This window comes from Haemorhous mexicanus, chromosome 17 (assembly GCF_027477595.1).
Source record: "Haemorhous mexicanus isolate bHaeMex1 chromosome 17, bHaeMex1.pri, whole genome shotgun sequence".
Classification (NCBI taxonomy): Eukaryota; Metazoa; Chordata; class Aves; order Passeriformes; family Fringillidae; genus Haemorhous; species Haemorhous mexicanus.
This window is the reverse complement of record NC_082357.1, coordinates 16,187,614-16,201,527: the sequence shown is the minus strand read 5'-3', so window position 1 is coordinate 16,201,527 and position 13,914 is coordinate 16,187,614. Positions and strand designations below refer to the sequence as shown.

The window sequence follows — 13,914 nt, the reverse complement described above, 5'->3', positions numbered from 1 at the left end:
CCTTATCAATGTGTGTAATTATCTGAAGGGGCTGTGAAGAAGATGGACCGGGCTCTTCTCAATGGTGCTGAGCAGTAGGAGAAGAGGCTACCAAGCATGGCTAGTTCCACCTGGACACGAGGTAGAACTTTTCTGTGCAGTGACAGAGGAGCAGAGTCCAGACAGGGTCTGGAGTCTCCCGCAGTGGAGGTGTTCCAGGGCCGGTATCGCCGCTCCCGGCGCGGCCCAGCCGGGATCACGGGACCGCAGCCGGGATCACGGGATCGCCGCTCCCGGCCCCCTCCATCCCGGGGCGCTGCGGCCGCCGCCCGGCAGAGGGCGCTGCAGGCGCCGGTCTCGCCGCGCGGCGCCCGCCGGGACAGCGACGATGGCGGCCCGTGTCCTCTCGTCCTGCGCCCGCCGCCTGCTGCCGCTGCCCGCCCGCCCCGCCGCGCTCCGCTCCCTCCGCCGCCTGCCGCCCGCCGCGCCCGCCCCGCCGGGCCGCCCCGCGCCGCCCGCGCTGCTCCGGCTGCCGCGCGTGGCCGCTCCGCTCTGCCGCAGCTTCTCCGAGCTGCCGCCCCTGACCTTGGCCGACATCAAGGACCGGGTGCTCTACGTGCTCAAGCTCTACGATAAGATCGACCCCGAGAAGGTGAGCGGGTCGGGGGGCCGGCGGCCGGGCCGCGGGCTCCGGTGTAAAGGGAGCTGGCGCCCCGAGCGCGGCCGTGGCGAGCGCCCGCGTCCCGCTGACCGCCGTGTCCTCCCCAGCTCACAGCCGAGTCCCACTTCATGAAGGACCTGGGCCTGGACAGTCTGGACCAAGTGGAGATCATCATGGCCATGGAGGACGAGTTCGGTAACGGCGCCCGGGGCGGCTGGGCCGTGGGAGTGGCGGCACCGCCGGCCTGTGCCGTGTGGGGCCGGGAGAAACGCACAGAGACGGGCAAACCCCGCAGGGCCGGCCCTGGGGGCAGAGCAAACCCCACAGAGACGGGCAAACCCTGCAGGCCGGCCCTGGGGGCAGAGCAAACCCCATAGAGCAGGGCAAACCCCGCAGGGCCGGCCCTGGGGGCAGAGCAAACCCCACAGAGACGGGCAAACCCTGCAGGCCGGCCCTGGGGGCAGAGCAAACCCCACAGAGCAGGGCAAACCCCGCAGGGCCGGCCCTGGGGGCAGAGCAAACCCCACAGAGCAGGGCAAACCCCGCAGGGCCGGCCCTGGGGGCAGAGCAAACCCCACAGAGCAGGGCAAACCCCGCAGGGCCGGCCCTGGGAGCAGAGCAAACCCCATAGAGCAGGGCAAACCCCGCAGGGCCGGCCCTGGGGGCAGAGCAAACCCCACAGAGACGGGCAAACCCTGCAGGCCGGCCCTGGGGGCAGAGCAAACCCCACAGAGCAGGGCAAACCCCGCAGGGCCGGCCCTGGGAGCAGAGCAAACCCCACAGAGCAGAGCCAACCCCCCAGAGCAGGGCAAACCCTGCAGGGCCGGCCCTGGGAGCAGAGCAAACCCCACAGAGCAGGGCAAACCCTGCAGGGCCAGCCCTGGGAGCAGGGCAAACCCCACAGAGCAGGGCAAACCCTGCAGGGCCAGCCCTGGGAGCAGGGCAAACCCCACAGAGCAGGGCAAACCCCGCAGGGCCGGCCCTGGGAGCAGGGCAAACCCCACAGAGCAGGGCAAACCCCGCAGGGCCGGCCCTGGGAGCAGGGCAAACCCCACAGAGCAGGGCAAACCCCACAGAGACGGGCAAACCCCGCAGGGCCGGCCCTGGGAGCGCGGCCAGCCGTGGGAGCAGGGCAAACCCCACAGAGCCAGCCATGGGAATAGGGCAAACCCTGCAGAGCAGTGCCAGGAACAGGGCAGACCCCACAGAGCCACCAGTGAGCTGGGCACCTGCAGCGGTTGGGAATATGGCCCTTTTTCTTGGAGCTCAGCCCCGCTGGAAGCAGGAATTCTCTCCCACCCCCCATGGGCACCAGCCAGGGAGGGGGAAAGGGGAGCAGAGGGTGCTGAGCTTGGCATCCCAGATCAAAAACCCCGGACAGTCCCGGTTGGTTTTGCTCACCAGCATTTTTTTCATCCTTAATTCTAATAGAGAAAGCAAAGGTGTTTTCTCCTTATTGGTTTATATTCCAAATTTCTGGTTACTTCCTTTGGACTTCTTCATGCTTCTTGCTAAAGCTCATGAATTCTGGAGTAGGGGCCTAAATGTCACCTTGGGCCATAGATGTCCCTGGGGTGTGGTCACTCTCTAAGCCCAAGGTGGATGTTTCACTCTCTGAGCCTTTGCTGGCAGTGTGTCTGTAATCCCCAATGAACTGTGAGTGTGGCCAGGAGCACTAAAAAAGAAACCAGACATTTCTGGGCTGTTTCTGACCCGTTACACTGCCGGGAGCCCTAGTGCCCTGCCCTGCTGTTTGCTCCATGCCAGCACGCTCAGCCTGAGGGGTTTCAGGTGCTGCCTGGAGGTCCAGGAACGTCCCCCTGCCCCACATCAGTATCTGGGGGGCTCTGGGAGGGCACTGGTGGCTTTAGCAGGGCACGAGGGGCTCTGGCTCCTGCTGTGCCTGCCGTGTCCCCTGTCTGGAAGCAGTGTCACTTTGGGCAGTGCAGTGACAGCTCTGGCTGATGCAGCAGCCCCTGCCTGCATGTCCCCTGAGCCACCAGCCATCCCTTCCTCGCCCTTGCTCCCTTTTCCATTGGTTTTGGGTTAAGTGTGTGCCTTTTCTTGCAGGATTTGAAATTCCTGACGGAGATGCAGAGAAGCTGATGCGCCCACAGGAGATTGTAGATTACATTGCAGATAAGAAGGATGTTTATGAGTGAAGCAGTTGCTCAGAGGTGAGCTCAGAGGTGCTCTGAGGGTGCCTGGGCACACACAGGGTGATGTGTGGCACAGGTGGGAGCCCAGCAGCTCCGGGAGGGAGCTGGCAGCAGCTGTGGGTGCCAGCAGGGAGGGCAGGTGGGGGTGTTTTCCTGAGCCACCTGCAGCTGGAGAGAGCATGTGGGCTCAGCCTGTCCTCTCATCCTGCCTGGCACATCCAGCACTCAGCTCCTCCCCAGGGCAGCAGTGGGTGGCAAGTTGCTCTCAGCCATGGCCCCATGTCCCTGTGCCCCTGGGCTCTGTGCAGGGTGTGTGGGGGCACCTCAGCCCTGCCACCACTGCCATTTCCTCTGCCTCAGCCGGGAAGGAAATGGGCAGGAAAGGGTTATAGGAGCGGTCGGGGAGGGCTGCAGGGGAAATGAGGTGGCCTCAGGCCAGCCTGCAGCACTGATCCACATTCTTGCCTGTTCCTGTGTGGCTCCAGGCTTCCCCCCCAGCTCCCTGGGCCAGGGGGGCTGCAACCCTTCTCTGTCCAGGGCCAGGGTGGGGGCTGTGGCCTCTGGAGAGAACTGGGGCCTCTGGAGAGAACTGGGGGCTCCTTCTGTGCCTGTGTTCAGCACTCAGCATGTCCTGACCCACTTCTGTACCTTTGAATGCTCGGTGAGGTGTTAAACATGTGGATTTTGTTTTCCCAGGAGATGTCCCACACCAGGACTGGGCTGGTGCCGGCAGGGATGGACGGGAGTGCACACGCTGTCCCACTGCTGCCTTCTTTGGAAGCTGCACGTGGATGTTGTATTTAAAGCTGTCTGAATGTGTTGTCCTTTAAAAACAAGGAAAAAAAAAAAACAGGAGTAAAGAGTTAAGACCATTCTGGTGGTGGCTGTTCTGTCTCACACAGTGGGTGGATCCTGGTGGTGGTGTTGGGTGTGAAGGACACTCTGGGGACCCTGCCCCGAGATTTGGCTCTACCCTGCGTGCTTGTAACTGTTTATTTCATCAGTGCTGATAGAAACAAGTTCTGTGTGAAAGGCTTCTGCTTTCCTGATGGAAAATAAGGGGGGGAATGATTTTCCTGCTGCTGAACAGCAGATTCACATCGCTGTTCCTGTACGCCGGGCTCATCTCAGCAGGGGAGCCTTGCTTTAACCCTCACGAGGCAGGAACGGGTTATTTCTGAACACTGCACAGTTTTTCCTCAGCCAAGAAACACTGACATGTCACAGCAGCCCTGCCAGGCTGGGAGCCAAGGAAGTGTCACTGGATAACAGATCCTCTGGCAATGGGGGAGGTAAGGATGGAAAATGGAGCAGAGGCTGCAGTGCTGCACATGGTGCTTGTGTTGTGGTGGGGTGCTCCCAGGGTGTTCTCAGGAGCTGCACCTCCCTGGCAGAGCAGTGACCCTCTGGGGCACAGGTGTTCTCACTGTGCCCTTGGAAACTTCTCCATGCCCCACAGCCTGGCTGAGCTCTGGGGTGTTTTCTGAGCAGCTGCACGGCAGAGCCGGGGGCACGCGGTGGGTTTGGCTGCTGTGCCTCGGGTGCTTTCCCCGTGGCATGGACACAAGGTGTCTGATGGTGGGGAGTGGTCGCTGGCTTCCCGCGGGTGTGGTGACCCTGAGGGATGTGGTGAGGGACCTGCAGCCAGAGCTGACATTGGTGTCCTGGGGGAGCCTTTGTCCCGGCACGGCTCACGGAGTGGGGACAGCCGGGGGCAGAGCACGTGTCCCGGGATGAACCGGTGGGAGGGGGACAGGGGGAGGCTGTGAGTCCCCCGAGTCCCGCAGGCGGCGGCTCCGCGCCGGGGGCCGTGCCGAGCTGCCGAGCCCCGGTCCGCCCGGCCCGAGGGAGGGAGCTCCCCGGCCGGCGCTGGTGCCGGTGCTGGTGCCGTGGGGCGGGTCCGGGCCGGGGGCTGCGGTTCCCGGCGCCTCCGCCCCGCCGCAGCGGGGGCGGGCGGGGGCTTCCTGCCGCCGCCTGGCAGAGCCGCCCGCGCCGCGCCATGGAGCGGCCCCGGCTCCCGCTGCCCCGGCCCCGGCCGCCGCTGCCCCGGCTCCTGGCCGCCGCAGGTGAGCGAGGAGGGGGGCACAGCAGGGAAGGGTCCCCGGCCCCGCTGCTCCCTGGGCGGGGGATGCTGCGCTCGGGGGGCGGCGGCGGCAGGGCCGGTGCATCCCAGCGGCCCGGAGGTCTGCAGCGGCGGTGGGGCCGGTACCGGCTCCGGGCGGGTCCGTGTGCCCGCTGGGGCTGGGGGCGGCGGTCCCGTGTCACTGGGACCTGCCAGGAGTGGGCCCGGCCGGGGCTACCGGGGCGAGCGGGCAGCGGCGCGGGCACGCCGGCGGCGGCCGCGTGTGTTTTCCGTGTGGCCATTCGTGCCGTGCTGTGGCCACTCCGTGCCAAGCTGTGCCACCAGCCCGGGCGACTCCGTGGCCTCGAAGGCGGGGGGTGCAGCCCTTGCGGGAGCTCTGGTGGGCGCTGGTGGAGAGCGGGGCCCGCAGGGTTCGTGGTGACCCCCGAGCAGTCCCAGCCCCACCGGGCGGTGACCACCCGCCGTGGCGCCTGCTGAACCGCCATTATCACCGGAGAGGGGCCGCCCGGAGCCCTGCCCGGAGCGCTGCTCGGGCGCCGGCGCCGTGCCCTGCCCCGTTGGTGCCGGTGCTGGCCCGTGGCGGCTGCGCCGGGGGACGATCGGGCTCGGGGTGAACCCAGTGAGGTGGTGGGGCAGGGCTCGGCACCGTTCGCTGGGACCTGGGCAGGTGGCTCCCCGCTGGGTTTGGGTTGTTCTGGAGGATCTCCTTCAGCAGAGCCCCCCTCACTTAACAGAGGGCAGAAAGAGGCGGCGGTCTCACCTCAGCGGTAGCTCCGGGTGCCTGGTGCTGGTGCGGGACGCTCGATGCCCAGCACTGGTGCACGCTGCTCCTTTCCCTCTCTCCCAGTGCTCGTGGAATGCTGCGCACGGCTTTGCCCGGCTCTGGGCAGCGGGACGGGCTCCGCTCTGAGCGCGGCCGACCCCTGCGCTCACCTGGGCACCGCGGCGGGGGAGCGCTGCCAGACAGGTACCGCCGCCCCTCCCGCGCCTCCGTGGCACCGGGTGCCAGCCTCGTGTGCTGCGGCTCGCCCGGCCCAGGGTCCCGCGGCGGCTGCCGTGGGTCGGAGCCGCTCAGTGTCCGCCCCTCGCCTCTGCCCGCAGATCGCCCGCAGCCGGGAGCTGGCACGGGGCAGCCGCCGACACCAGGGGCCGCGGGGCAGCTGTGGACAGAGGCTGGACTGCTGCCCTTCCCTGGGACCCCCGCCGGGACAGCAGAGCTCTCCAGCCCGCAGGAGAGCCCCAGAGGCCCCGGGCTGGGCAGGGAGGGGACAGGGCCGGCGGTGCGGGGCGGTACAGCCACCGAGCCCCCGGGGGCCCTGGTCTCTGCAGGCAGGGAGCAGCCATCCCCTGCTGCAGGGACCGCAGCCCCTGCGGGGGCAGACACAGATCCTGCCACCACGCACCCCCCGGGCCCTGACCCTCTAGGACAAGTGACAGTAGAAGGTGCCACGACCGTGCAGGGGACACCTTTGTATTCGCCACCCTCTGCGACAGTGCCAGGTTCTGCCAGGGGACAGTGGAGGTCCAGTAGCAGCCTGCTGGGATGGAGGGCCATTGGGACACCCCTCGTGCAGAGCCAGAATGACACTGTCCAGCTGGGTGACAGCAGCCCAGGGACCCGCCCGAGCACCGTGCTGGCCACTGACAGCTCAGGGCCAGGGACAGCAGGGACATCACCCTTTGCTGGGGGACTGCAGAGGCTGCTGACCCCCACAGGGACCCTGCAGGGGACACATTGGGGGCTGCCAGGGCTGTCAGGAGGACAGGGCTTTGCTTCTCACCCCCGGGAGGGTCCCCGCTCTGCCCCTCACCCCTCTGCACTGTCCCCTGGGCTTGGTGGGAACCCTTTGGCCAGCACAGCCTGGCCAGCTGTGGGGACAGGCCCAGCCTCGCTGCCTGCCACACGCAGGGGCTCAGGTCTGTCCCTCCCCACCACCATGGCCAGCACCCCAGGGGTGACATCTCCCGGCCAGGGAGGAGCTCTGGACCTGACCACCGGGGTCTTGGGCCCACCTGACAGAGGGGGTCCCCCTGGGCATGGTCACATCCCCCTGAGCCCATCAGCCATCCCAGGGCAGTCCCCTGGCCCCCTGGCCCCTGGCAGCTCCGCAGTGGCACAGGGTGGGGTGACACACGCCAGTCCTGGAACCCCCCACATCCCCCCGTCCCCACAGTCTGCCCCAGCCAGTGGCTCTGCAGTGACCCTGCTGTCGACCCTGCTGCCTTCCCCGGGGGCCAGATGGGGAGTCCTGGGATTTGGCCCCACTGTGGGCACCCCTCTGGGGGACCCCTCCCCAGGGCTGCCCCATTCCAGCTCAAAGGTGGGTCCTGCTGAGAGCCCTCCATCCCTGGGAGGGACCCAGGTGGGAGTGGGCAGCCTGGCACCCCCCTCAGCACCTGGGCCTCCCCAGCAGCCAGCTTTGTCCCAGCCTGCGCCTTCCCCAGTACCAACCACTGCTGTTGGTGTCACCAGCACCTCTGTCACTGCCACCATCACAGCTGCCACCAGCCCAGAAAGGCTCGGGGCCATGGGGATGGCCACAGCAGAGCCACATCCTGATGTACTGCAGAGGGATGTGCAGGGGGTGACATGGACATCCCCAGCTCTTGTGCCCACTGTGGTGCCCGGGTCCCCCCAGCAGCCCACAGATTCCCATGGTGGGGGTCCTGGGTCCTCCCCAGCTGCTGCAGACACAGAGCTGGCCCAGCCATCGAGCAGCCCCAGAGGGAGGACAGACACTGACACCACCCAGGTGACACTGGCTGGGGTGGGCAGGGCCCCCCAGGTGTTCATCGTGGAGGACCAGCCCCCACTCCTGAGAGGTGAGTCAGGTTCCAGGATCCTCTGCTGGGGCACGGCAGGAGGGGGAGGTGGAGGTGGCTCCTGGGTGGGGTCATGACCTGCTGGTCCCCTTGTCGTCCTGCAGCACCCCTCCTGCGTGTCCCCTGTGAGCTGGTGCTGGACATGGGGTTCGTGCCGGCCCTGCAGGACCCCGGCTCCCACGAGCGCCAGGAGCTGCTGCACAGCTTCAACCAGACGGTGAGTGCGGGCCGGGGGCTGCGGGGGGGCTGCGGGCCGGGGCCACCGCGCTCAGCTCCCGCCACCCCGTGCAGGTCACTCCGCTCTTCACGCCGGTGCCTGGCTTCCTGCGGCTGGAGGTGACGGGGATCAGGTGGGTGGTGGCACAGTCCCGCAGCCTGTCCGGGATCAGGTGGGTGGTGGCACAGTCCCGCAGCGTGTCCGGGATCAGGTGGGTGGTGGCACAGTCCCGCAGCGTGACGGGTATCAGGTGGGCGGTGGCACAGTCCCGCAGCGTGTCCGGGATCAGGTGGGTGGTGGCACAGTCCCGCAGCCTGTCGGGGATCAGGTGGGTGGTGGCACAGTCCCGCAGCCTGTCGGGGATCAGGTGGGTGGTGGCACAGTCCCGCAGCCTGTCCCGCTCCCGGCACGGGGCACGGGGGCTGTCGCGGACCGGGGGGCAGTGCTGGGCCAGGGGAGCGGCACGCCCAGCCCCGCGGTGTCCCCGCGGTGTCCCCGCAGGGAGGGCAGCGTGGTGCTGCGCTACGATGCTCTGTTCGCGGCCGAGCAGCTGCCGGTGCCGGGGCTGGACGAGCTCCTGGAGGCCGCGCTGGGCTCTGCCCGCGCCCGGCCGGGGCTGGCCGTGGGCACGGCCCCTGTCCTGCGCCACGTGGCTCTGGGTGAGTGCGAGGCCATCTCAGGCCTGGGGGCTGCTGGCAGGGCGGGCACACGCTGGGCAGGGAGGGGTGACAGAGCTGGGCCCTGTCCCCGCAGCGCGGCCGCTGGACCCCTGTGCTCTGCTCTTCACCTGCCCATCCGGCTTCGCCTGCGCGTCCAGGGCGGACGGGAACGTGACCTGCACCTCCCTCTGCCACCGTGCCTACTGCAAGAACCACGGCATCTGCTCCCACGGCCGGGACCAGCAGCCCCGCTGCCAGTGAGTGCCCTGGGGACAGCCTGGGGTGGCGGGCGCTGTCCCCTGGCGCTGACGGTCCCCTCGGTGCAGGTGCCCCGTGGGCAGCGATTTCTGGTTCATGGGGCTGCGCTGTGACTACCGGGTGACACAGCAGGGCCTGCTGGGCACGGCGGCCGGGGTCCTGCTCAGCATCGTGCTCCTGGTTGCCGTGCTCGCTGCCGTCGCCGTCCGCCGGTTCAAGGCGCTGCTGCTGGAGGCCAGGGCCGACCAGACCCGCAGCAGGTGGGAGCACGGGGCCGGAGGGGCCTGGGCTGGGGTCTGGGGGCTCCGGAGGGTGGGCACTCCTGCCCCTGGTGGGGTCCCGGGGCGAGGGGCGGCAGGGAAAGCCATGGTGGGGTCTCTGGGCTCTGCCAAGGAAAAGAGCGTCGTGAGTGGGATAGCGGCAGTGGGAGGTGATGGAGGGGATGCTCCCAGCCACGGGAAGTGGGGTGCAGCCAGAGAGGCTGGCTGGGGGGCTGTGTGGGGCTGCGGGGGCACTGAAGGGCTGTGGGCTGTGCTGCTGTGGACAGATGTGGGGGATGTGCTGATGAGCTCCAACTATGTGGTCCCTGGGACCCCTCAGTGCTGCCTCTGCACAGGGTCTGCCTGCCCCAGCGTGTCCTGCCCATCCTGGGGGGTGAGCGAGGCTCGGGCACATCCCTGACAAAGCTGCTCATTTGGGAATGGGGCTCTGCTATCCTGGCCCCACTCACTGCCCGTTTTGTAATGTGCCGTGGGGATTGTTCCCGAGGAAACCACTGGAACAGCTGCAAGCACGCGGGGCTGCGGCCAGAGGCTGAGCAGTGTCACGGGCTGTGTCCCCACCCTGCGTGTGCGGCTGGGCCCTTTCCTGGACCCAGGAAATTTGGGCAGAAATCTGCAATCTCTGCTGCAAGCAGTCACTGGGGTTGTGAGCTCACGTGTGTACACACATGCGTGTGCACACATGTACACGTGCCTCCCCTGTGTGTATCTGTATAAGTGTGTGTACCTGCGTACCTGTGTGCACACGTGAGCCCGTGCCCGTCCTGCCCGCAGCTACCGGCGCTTCTGCCGCCTGGACGATGTCTCGGCCCAGTACTGGTCCCGCTCGGGGCTGCCCTCGGCCAGCTCGCTGGACAACCCGGCCTTCAGCAACTCGGAGGAGCTGCTGCACCTGCAGGTGCTGGACAGCGGCTGCTGCGGCTGCGGGGGGGACTCGGCCGCCACCGCCGGAGCCAAGCGGGGCCGGGCGCCCTGCGCCCACCCACAGTGCCGGCCCAGGTAGGGAGCAGGGCCTGGGCTGGGCTCGGGGGGCTCTGCTCACTCTGGGCAGGGAGGGCTTCGGGGCACACAGAGCCCTGGAACTGTTTGCAGCCTTGCCCAGCCAGCGGCTGCTCCTCCTGGGCGGTGCCGGGAGCTCTGACACCCCCCAGCCCTTGGAGTCCATGAAGCAGCACCATTTTATATATTTATTTTATTTTATTTTATTTTATTTTATTTTATTTTATTTTATTTTATTTTATCTTATTTTATTTTATTATTTTATTTTATTTATCTCACGGGAGGAGCTGTGTGTGCTGGGACTGCTGTAGGGAAGGGAGAGTTCACATCTGCAGGAAAGGGTGGCTCTGTGTGCTCATGGGAAAGTCAAATCAGCTTCCAGGGTGTCCATGGAAAAAGAGCCCTGCAAGTTTCCAGCTCTATTAGCAAAGGGCAGGATGGGCAGGAACACCCCAGCCGTGGGCCCAGGGGGATCAGGAGCAAAGCCAGAGCTCCGGGTGCTCCCCTCTGGGGCCCGAGCTTGGCCCTGCCCCAACAGCGACTTCATCATCCCCGGGGCACAGCACAGGCTCCTTCTCCTGCACCAGCCTGGCTTATCCCCTTCTCTTAACTACCTGTGGATTCTTTGCAGTTTCCATTACGACTGGGACACCAGCTCCAGCAGCATGAATGACCCTATGGTGGACTCGGGCAAAGCCAGCGACATCTCGGTGTCGAGCTGGCCCATGGAGCCCATCCAGTGGGCTCCCTTCCCTCTCCAGCAGCTCTCCAGGCAGCGACCGGTGAGCAGGGGTCGGGAAGGGCTGGAGGGGCCAGGGTGGGCGTGCAGGGGGTGCAGCTGCCCCGGGCTGTACCCTGCCCACCCCAGCCCTGGAGGGTGACTCCAGGGAAGCGCGGGGAGCCGTCCCTGGCTGGGGACAGCAGCCCCCAGGGACACAAGCCCCGCTCACTCTGTGCAGCACAAGGCCCGCTGGCCGCAGTCGTTCTGCGAGGGGCTGGAGCTGGGCACGCTGGAGCGGAGCTGGACGGCCTGAGCCCCCAGAAACAGACGGACACGAGGTTCAGCTTTGAAACCAACCACATTTTATTTCCACGTAACGAGCTCAGTGAAGGAATCCACACACTTGGACGATACAATCAACGCGGGTGTGATGTCAGTGATGTCAGTCCCAGCGGGGCAGGGCCCCTGCCCCGGCTCCTGTCCGCGCCTCGCGAGCTCTGGCTGGGACTGCGGGCTCCAGAGCAGGCAGATACAGAGAGGTGTCAGGACACACAGTGCTGGCATCCACCAGGTCGTGACTTTTGGGGGCAGTCAGGGCAGAAAGGCTGGCGGTTCTGGAGGGCGCATCGGGCTCTGGACGCAGCGGCTCTGCCCCGCGGCCGCCGCAGGCCCAGCTCAGCCGCGCCGCAGGGAGGGAGACACACGGAAGCGCTGCTGCGTCGCTCATCATGATTCATGTCAATGAGGTATCAACACCAGGATGTTGTAAGCATTAAAGTTTATTTTCCAAAATGCTCTCCTTATTCGCACGTGTCCTCTGGAGCATCGAGCTGGGCACAAATGGTGGGGGCTGGAAATGGGGCGCTGTACGGAGGGCGAGGGCAACGGGGTCCCAAAGGTGCTCGGATAGAAAAGGAAAAGCAAGCTGCAGTTCTACACTTAGACTCTCATAGTCTCAGAGGGGGCACGTTGAGGGAGATTTTTGCTAGAATAAAATGCAGATCTCTTCATAAAAAAATCAGTTTGCTAAAAGAAAACTCAACCTATGGGAATACAGAGCTATCGGATCGGTCGATATTCTCATCGTATAGAAAACAGCCTACAAATAAAGTCACAAAAAATAGACAGTTATATGCTGAGCAGCCAAAAACATCATGATTTATTAATATCTGGAGAAACTTCATAATTCAAACACAACCAAACTGTACATTTTACAATCACATTCTATTTGTAAACAGTTAAAAGCCACTGACTTCTTTTGCATCTTCGGACACAAACATTAGAATCAAGGCAATGAAATGATGGCGATTTCTGCACTGTTAAAATTTTTACCCTTGCCTAGTCTGGAATTCACGGACTAAACAAGCATTCAATAATACCTTTTGTGGCAAGAGGATGTAACTCGTTCACTTTTGCGAGAACTTTGTCAACATGGAAACTCGATACACACACGATCTGTAAGCCCAGCCCGTGGTTACAGGATGCATAGTTACTCAGGTCGGCTTGGGGACACGGCCCCACGGTAACACAGTCACAGAGCAGGAACAGCCACTCGATGGGATTACAAAAACTCGGATAACTACGGATTATTAGCAAACCACCACCACTCACTAAGAAAAGACAGCGTCAAAAGCAGAATGTCCAACTCCAGCTTGAAGCGTTTTTTTTTTTGGCAGAGAAAAGTCTTACAGAGCAATAAGTATTATCAGTGCTAAAAGTTGAGTTTTTTTTTTTTTTTTTCCTATAAGAAACTACAAGGAGTTTTTACTGGGGAACTGGTTTTCCTGAGAGCCATGCTCTTTGATTTAGGATACAGGAATAGAAAACAAAAGGACATGGCCAAACACTGTTCGTTATTCCCAGAGATAGAAAGCATCTTTTTCATTCTCAATTTTTTTTTTTGTCTTTTTAAAAATTTTTAAAATGATGGAAGAGTAAACATTTTTCTCAAAAAACAAAAAAAATATTCTGTAAACAAGAAGGTGCCAACACAGGCACCCCCAAAACAAAATTGAAAGCCTATTGAAAGTGCAGGACCCCCCTGGCTTGCAGGCTGGGTTGCAAGTCACAGCTGTGGCCACAGTTTTTTAAACTGCAGAGCTAAATTCTTTAGTTTTATACATGAAAAAACTGGTGCAATACTTTCATTCATAATCCTAAGTCAGTATCCTAACTTGATCTTGGAACGCCACGACACCACGAGCAGGTAGGCAAACATCAAGGCATAGTAGAGAGCGCACACTGTTTGTAGGAACATCCTTGAGTAAACACTTACACGTGAGCTGCTGCTGCCCGCCACGCCCGGGGAGCAGCAGTCAGTGCAACGTCAGAAAAGCTCATACTCCAACATCATCAGCAAAATGCAAATAAAAAGGAAAAAAAAAAAAAAAAAAAGGAATTCAAAGAATAAACATGATGAATATACACAAATGAGCTCATTCCAAGCAGGTTTATATGGATAGCACTATCTGGAAGTGTAAATATATACTTTTTCACATTTTAATATTGGCCTGCATGATTCAAGTATTCAAACTGATATGTTTTGGGCTAAAACAAAGTGGAAAATGTGCAGAAAGTAACTGTTTCCACAGGTGACCCCCTTGCTGTAGGTGAAAAGTCCAAATTAGTGCTGCTTTGTTACATCTTGAGGTCACAGTTTATTAGTTGAAAAAACTAAAAGGTTACATGGACTCTCCACCTCCACCCAGGTGGTCAACGGAAAGGAAAGCGTTGATGGGGGATGGGCTGCTAATTCCCCTGGTGTCATTGCTGCTCGGGGCACCCCACAGGCTCGTGGAATAGTTGGGGCTCCCCCAAAGTGAAGTGCCATGAAGGTCTCCACTGCTAGTTCCCGACAGCCCAGCACCATTCCAGTGATTTAGATCATTACGGTTTGAGAACGAATGGGAACCATCGATGGATCCGAGTCGGCTCTGGCTGGATCCCAGAGACTGCCAGCCAGGAGACGGAGTCAGGGACTGGCCTTGTGCAAAGAAGCGACTAATCTCCTCTTCACTGGCAAACTCAGCAAGAATAGTAGTGTTCCCTAAAACACACCTGTGGAGGGAGGAGAG

At 62.6% G+C, this 13,914-nt stretch overlaps 3 protein-coding genes across 9 annotated transcripts in view; 2 read left to right on the top strand and 1 right to left on the bottom strand.

Annotated features, from left to right (window-relative positions):
- Positions 1 to 352: 352 nt before the first annotated feature.
- On the top strand, positions 353 to 3,671 carry NDUFAB1 (NADH:ubiquinone oxidoreductase subunit AB1). The gene is made up of 4 exons (XM_059861197.1): positions 353 to 631; positions 748 to 835; positions 2,711 to 2,817; positions 3,496 to 3,671. Exons 1-3 carry the CDS (start codon positions 368 to 370, stop codon positions 2,800 to 2,802), a joined length of 444 nt encoding a protein of 147 aa, XP_059717180.1. The 5' UTR covers positions 353 to 367; the 3' UTR covers positions 2,803 to 2,817; positions 3,496 to 3,671.
- A 1,110-nt stretch (positions 3,672 to 4,781) lies between these two features.
- LOC132335510 (nascent polypeptide-associated complex subunit alpha, muscle-specific form-like) lies at positions 4,782 to 11,635 on the top strand. The gene is made up of 11 exons (XM_059862109.1): positions 4,782 to 4,865; positions 5,730 to 5,849; positions 5,984 to 7,705; positions 7,810 to 7,922; positions 7,997 to 8,055; positions 8,424 to 8,581; positions 8,676 to 8,838; positions 8,908 to 9,099; positions 9,895 to 10,119; positions 10,751 to 10,901; positions 11,079 to 11,635. The coding sequence occupies exons 1-11, from the start codon at positions 4,799 to 4,801 to the stop codon at positions 11,151 to 11,153; spliced, it is 3,045 nt and encodes a 1,014-aa protein (XP_059718092.1). The 5' UTR covers positions 4,782 to 4,798; the 3' UTR covers positions 11,154 to 11,635.
- TNRC6A (trinucleotide repeat containing adaptor 6A) overlaps positions 11,180 to 13,914 on the bottom strand; it is a 44,104-nt gene continuing 41,369 nt past the window's right edge. For all 7 annotated transcript variants that reach the window (XM_059862101.1, XM_059862102.1, XM_059862104.1 and 4 more), the window contains one exon: positions 11,180 to 13,897. In XM_059862101.1, the coding sequence (XP_059718084.1) occupies positions 13,522 to 13,897 (376 nt within the window). In that variant the 3' untranslated portion in view covers positions 11,180 to 13,521. The remainder of the gene's footprint in view (positions 13,898 to 13,914) is intronic.

What these genes read in the sequence shown, in the direction of transcription:
- NDUFAB1 (XM_059861197.1), top strand. Translation starts at nt 368, where the DNA reads ATGGCGGCCCGTGTCCTCTCGTCCTGCGCCCGCCGCCTGCTGCCGCTG. An exon ending in ATAAGATCGACCCCGAGAAG is followed by an intron (nt 632 to 747) that starts GTGAGCGGGTCG and finishes TGTCCTCCCCAG; the next exon opens with CTCACAGCCGAGTCCCACTT. An exon ending in GGCCATGGAGGACGAGTTCG is followed by an intron (nt 836 to 2,710) that starts GTAACGGCGCCC and finishes CTTTTCTTGCAG; the next exon opens with GATTTGAAATTCCTGACGGA.
- LOC132335510 (XM_059862109.1), top strand. Translation starts at nt 4,799, where the DNA reads ATGGAGCGGCCCCGGCTCCCGCTGCCCCGGCCCCGGCCGCCGCTGCCC. An exon ending in CCTGCGCCACGTGGCTCTGG is followed by an intron (nt 8,582 to 8,675) that starts GTGAGTGCGAGG and finishes CTGTCCCCGCAG; the next exon opens with CGCGGCCGCTGGACCCCTGT. An exon ending in GCCGACCAGACCCGCAGCAG is followed by an intron (nt 9,100 to 9,894) that starts GTGGGAGCACGG and finishes TCCTGCCCGCAG; the next exon opens with CTACCGGCGCTTCTGCCGCC.